Genomic DNA, 5,686 nt, shown 5'->3' with positions numbered 1-5,686 from the left:
CATTTACGTCATAAGTGTATATAATATATATTTATCAGATCATAAAAAATTATTTTCATGATTTATATTACTTAACATTTTTAATTTAATCCAGTAATCAAATAATCCATAATCAATTAATTAAACCTGGTAGAAGAAAAAGCGTTGAAGGAGAGACCTATTAAATGTGGTCAGTTAGCATTTTAAAAGTTAATCAATAATAGTTTCAATAAAAAAATAAAAATAAAACTCAAAAAAATCTCTGATCTTTACAGTAAAAGTAATTCAATGTATCGTCCTTTTTAGTAATTAAGTGTTACCATCACATATTACAGGACTTATGTATTTAATAAAAAAAATGTCATGTTTAATTTCACTGCCGGTAAAAACCATTCAAATAAAAAATAATAATCAGTGTTGAAATGAATCTCTGCTCTAATAAATTGGAAAAAAAAAATCAGTCAAAATTTTCAAATACTTAAATATAAGCTATTTTCCTTTCTTTGGTACCTAATATTTTTCCTTTTAAACGAAACATTAAGGAAAGTGATAGTTAAAGGACAAGAACGAATCCCATCAAAGGTTATCACATTTGTAAACAGCAAAACAACATATCCAACTGGTTCCAACTAAGTTCTTTGATAGTCCAATTCTACATAGTCTTTTCAACTACATCATTTTCGCCCCTCGTTTTTTAATACACCTTCCTTTATAGGTCAAGTCATTTGAAGGAACCTTTCCTTATCATATCCTCAACATTATCATCTTCTAAATCACACAATCCACCATTGTATCAATGATTTCCAACCACCAATGCTAATATATCATCATACTTATGGTGCTTTAAATGATTTAGATTTTAGCTCATTTGTATTGATCTTATGTGCAGTTAAAATTAAAATTGACAACAGAAAAGAGTTTTGAGGAAACATTATGGGACATTATACCCTATGTATCCACAGTAAAAAAACAATAAACTATGAATTAAGAATACTTCAGCTTATGTATCTGTCTGAGTAGTTGTGTTTGATGCATGACAGAAGAAATTATAATTTGAAGGATAGAAAGACATTTAAAAACTTAAGATTACACAAACAAATCGGTTGATATGACAGAAACATACTCATACATGTTAATGTTATAAACAGATAGATTGTGTGATAAATAACAATTAATACTACACAAGATAAGTTCACACAGTATCAGTAAAAGGGAAATAATGACGAACTTTTCATTCAAACTGAAAGGAAAATATGAGATTGAGATTCTGCCAATGCTTACTCGCTTACTGTATTACAGTGCATATATATAGTCTAATAGTTCCTTACTTCTGCCAATCTTTGCCTCAGCTTTCTCAACTAATTAATCTATACACCAAAACTACTTCCACCAATTTCTAAATACTGGAAAAGGCTTATTAAATTTGCACTTCAAACAACCATTTTCTTTTATTGGCCTTGATGATAAATAAACGAGAGATACTCTTACTTGCATTCCTCATAATTGAATAGCATATTCCTAATCGAGTGTATTAAGGTCCAAAGGAAAGAGACTAACGAAATCATGACCATTGATGAAATTTGGCTCATCTGAAGACAAGATGGTGGCACGTATTATCACAAGGGTAAGGACAATCAATGTCCTTAACAACTGCTCGGTCGAAATACCAGTCTCCAACAGCCAGAGCAATTGCCTGCATATTGTCAATGCACATACTTTATAGTTAGACACAAAGATCTTAAATTTTAAAAGGGAAGCATAAGGGAATTACATATACTAGCTTCAGAGATCAAAGACAGACACTAAAAATGTGAATTATGGAAAAAATCAAATCATTACTTAGTAATAGTAAGCTCCATCTAGTATTCAAACTCCTCCGTGTACCAAGGTGCAAGATACCAAGATGCAAGATTCTTAACTAAAACTGCATTAGAGACATGATGAACCCACCTTGTTCCCAATGACAGGAGAATTGTCTGCAAACCATGTATCCTGCCTCTCAGATTGGCAGTGAGCAAAACATGAATTTATGAATAATCCATTCTGATATGATCTTGAGAAGCTTTTAATACCATTCAGCATTTGATTCCTGAATCCTGCATTAGATACAGGGAAATGACTTTTACACTGACTAATTTATTCAAGACCTTTTTTTAACTTCTAATGAAAACCATCTCATAGTCAAACCACCTTGCAAATATTGGATTTGTGAAGCAGTACATTTAGCATGGTTTAATCTACAATCATGCCAATAGCCACGGGGATCAGCTGATGAAGGGGCTATGCTTGATTGGATCTGTTGATAAACAGAAAATATTTGTTTAGTATAATATATCTACAATTGATTTAATGCACGATTTATCAGGAATTAAGACAATAACCACTGACAAAACCTGACATTTACCTGCCATGAGTCATAAGCAGTGTTAAGAATGAATAGCGGGGTTCTAATACTGGCAATCAAGTTCTGAGGGAAGAAGCACTGAAAGAGGGGCAAAAAAGACACGTCAGTGAAAGGCCAACTCAGAGCAAGCAACAAATTATGGATCATCAAATCTCCAGATATCCATTCAAATGAAACTTCATTTTCTACATTTTCAGCGTAAAAGTTATCAATGATTACCGAAGTGGGATCGAGGTGATTAGTGCAACTGGGCGGCAGATTCTTCTGCACTCCCTGCAATGAACCAAAAAACTATTTACCATCAAGTAGTAAAGAGTTATAAGCATGACAAAATGGCCAAATTTCAAACCTTGCTAACTAATTGGCAACTGGCAGATCCTCATTTCATATTAAACAAAGATTTTAAAAATTCAATTTAACTGGCAACAATTCCTACTCAGATTTGGTGAAAAACCTTGCCAAAAGTCCATGATAAAAAACAGCATGTATCCAACATGGAGTTTGAGTATAAATGGCGTTTTATTTGATATTAGCTTACTTCAAATAGTTAAACCAAATACTATGAGTCAATAAGATGACCACAAAACAGGAGATGTTGGGGTACCTGCAGCCCTACGACACCACTGAAAAAATTCCTGATGGTATGTCCCCTAGACACGTCAATCCTGTAATTCAAGGGAGGCATTAACCAAAAATTGAAGGACCAAAAATCCTGTGGTAACAATGGAAACGCATTCATGGAATGAAATAGTGCAGCTAGCCACATACGCATCAAGAAATAACCCTGCATCACTGAGACACTTCACTTTGGTAGTGTGTGGGAAAAACCCTCGAAATTCATCACAGTGTATAATAGTAGCCAGACCACCAGCGGAGCATCCAGAAAGCAGAGCCTGAAGAAAACATAGTAGTATCTATTGTGAGAAGAAAGATTAAGTAGCAGCATCATTGTATGTGTGCATGAGTGTGTGTACAACCTGCTTGGCAAATCTCATTCCCTTTGACATCAAATCTTCAATTGCAGCCGACCATATACGTTGTCCTCTAAATTGCAGTTGAGCAGCCTATGACATGATATTTGCAAGTAAGTATTGTCTAATGTAAAGCACTGTACGTGATGTCAATCTTTTCTTCCACATGCCACACTCAGAAATTTTATGATAACCCTTAACATTAACAGATGTTGTTACAACTATAGAAACTGAAGGAAAAAAGTTGGATAACAGCAAAGAAAATGAAGGTCTTGTCTAAACCAGAGCCTTGCAGACATCTCCATGAAACATGTCAAAAATGAAAGTTTCAAAAAACAACTAAAGCTAAGAAATAAGAGAGGTATCTTGTGTATTGTCCTTTGGAATTATCAAATCTACTTACTGCAAAGAATGTTATTGCACACACTGAACTACTATTATAAGCTACTTCAACATGATTTCAATTTTCAATAAGATCAAAACATAAAAGTTTACCTTATTTTCACTATCCCCGGCAAACGATGCACCATCACAATAACGAATTTTCACTCTGTTCCAGTTGAAAAAATCTGAAACCACAGGGAACACGACATGAGGGAAAGGGGGCTGGAGATGTAGAAAGCAAAAATAGAGTAGTTCGGTTGTTTAATTGAATGAAAACCTGGATTATCTTCAGCACTATTGCTTAATATTCCTGTAAATGGTATCTGTTTCTCCATGAATCTTGATGACCCACGCCGTGTTTTCTTGCGATAAACACATGATCTAACGTCATTACACCACCCACCTCCCTGTCACAGGATTCTCACTTAAATATCCACAGAATTCTTTATAGCACAACAAAAGGGAACTTGCTTCACCCACACTTCAAAACTGTCGTACATGACATGTTCGGATCCCAAATTATTTATAAGAGTATTTCAATCATTGTCTTTTCACACACAATAAAGATCGACTCCGACAGTATTTTATTTTAACTATAAATGCTTACACAACAACCTTTATATACTAGTAAACTTTCATTGGACATTATTTTGGTGGACACATCTAAATCTATTAAGTAGAAATAAAAACAAGCACGTGCCATTGATCAGTATGAAAACCCAAATCCATTTCATTGATACCTCTAAATTAACAATCCAGCTGTTAGCTCCTGATCCATATCCTCGATGTAAATGATAACCAGGCAATGTTCCATCCAAGCAAACTGCCACAACACAACAAAAGAAAATAGGTATATTCAGCTAAATTAAAGGGCAATAAAATGTTTGTTATCACCCAAAAGAAAGGCTCGGAATATGCTTCCTTTTTCCAGGGTAATGATTCAGTATATACTGCTAGGTAGGACACCAATGGCATGATGAGAATGCATGAAGAGATCCGCCAAGGTGTCAGGGGATTTTACAAGAAAGAATTGTTCACCAAGCAGAGAAATTTTCATCACAGGATTCAAATCTAGACCCATGGGAAAGGTCAAAATTCATAGCGGAACCTTAACCACTCACCTGGTTCTATGTATGATTTAATCTCTAGGTACATGCCCTCATATTGTTAACCAATTAAAAATTAATTGGGATGAACCATGTGCAACAAGACATAGACAAACTACATTCTAAACAACAATGGATCTCACCAGAACAACAACAGAACAGTTGATGAACTCTGTTCCAAGCTCTTACGAGATGAAAAATAAAGAGGTTGGAGTTATATGGTACCTGCACCTTTGGCAGCAGCACTTGGAATGAGTGTGAGTCCTACCATAAGAGGAGACCTCCCAAGGAGGGAGGAATAGGCTTGTTCTTGAGCCTCCAACAAAGAGAACTCGGTTTCATTGAAGTGGTGATATTGATAGGCTGAAGAGGCATCAACCCAGAAACCAAAAACAAGTGCTGCAACAATGGCAGCCCAGAAGAGGTTTCCCATTCTGGCTTTGCTGCTGGTGCGAGTTTGTGACAGAAACAACACACAGATGCACAGTTGGCACAGCAGAAGAAGCCAGAAGGTAGAGCTTCCTTGATTAATTAATGGGCCAAACAATGCACTATGTGCCAAATACACACAATAGAGAAATGTGGGAAGGTTTTATGGCAAGAGAAGAAGGAAGAAGAAGAGGGGTACTTATAGACGCAGAACAGTGTTTGCCGGGCTTTTTAAGGTTTTAATTACAGCCTGCGCGCTTAGGATCTTAAGGTTTCACCAGGGACAGAATTCAACACGGTCTTCACTTGATGTAGGATTTAAATTACAATTTATTTAATAATTACTATTTTTCAACAGTTACTCTAACATTTATTTCCTCGTATTGTTGAAACGTTTTATTTTAATTAACAAA

The 5,686-nt window shown here is 35.2% G+C and overlaps 1 protein-coding gene across 1 annotated transcript; it reads right to left on the bottom strand.

Moving 5' to 3' along the window:
- Positions 1 to 1,185: 1,185 nt before the first annotated feature.
- On the bottom strand, positions 1,186 to 5,458 carry LOC114189861 (pectin acetylesterase 12-like). The gene is made up of 12 exons (XM_028078579.2): positions 5,070 to 5,458; positions 4,479 to 4,561; positions 4,016 to 4,145; positions 3,850 to 3,923; positions 3,361 to 3,447; positions 3,152 to 3,276; positions 2,988 to 3,048; positions 2,603 to 2,656; positions 2,384 to 2,461; positions 2,170 to 2,275; positions 1,930 to 2,075; positions 1,186 to 1,672 (listed from the first exon to the last, which is right to left on the bottom strand). The coding sequence occupies exons 1-12, from the start codon at positions 5,275 to 5,277 to the stop codon at positions 1,565 to 1,567; spliced, it is 1,260 nt and encodes a 419-aa protein (XP_027934380.1). The 5' UTR covers positions 5,278 to 5,458; the 3' UTR covers positions 1,186 to 1,564.
- Between the last annotated feature and the right edge of the window lie 228 nt (positions 5,459 to 5,686).

Source organism: Vigna unguiculata, chromosome 7 (assembly GCF_037176805.1).
Source record: "Vigna unguiculata cultivar grain cowpea cultivar isolate G323 ecotype 2 chromosome 7, ASM3717680v1, whole genome shotgun sequence".
Taxonomy (NCBI): Eukaryota; Viridiplantae; Streptophyta; class Magnoliopsida; order Fabales; family Fabaceae; genus Vigna; species Vigna unguiculata.
Note: the sequence above shows the minus strand (reverse complement) of the source record. Positions and strands in the feature narration are given on the sequence as shown.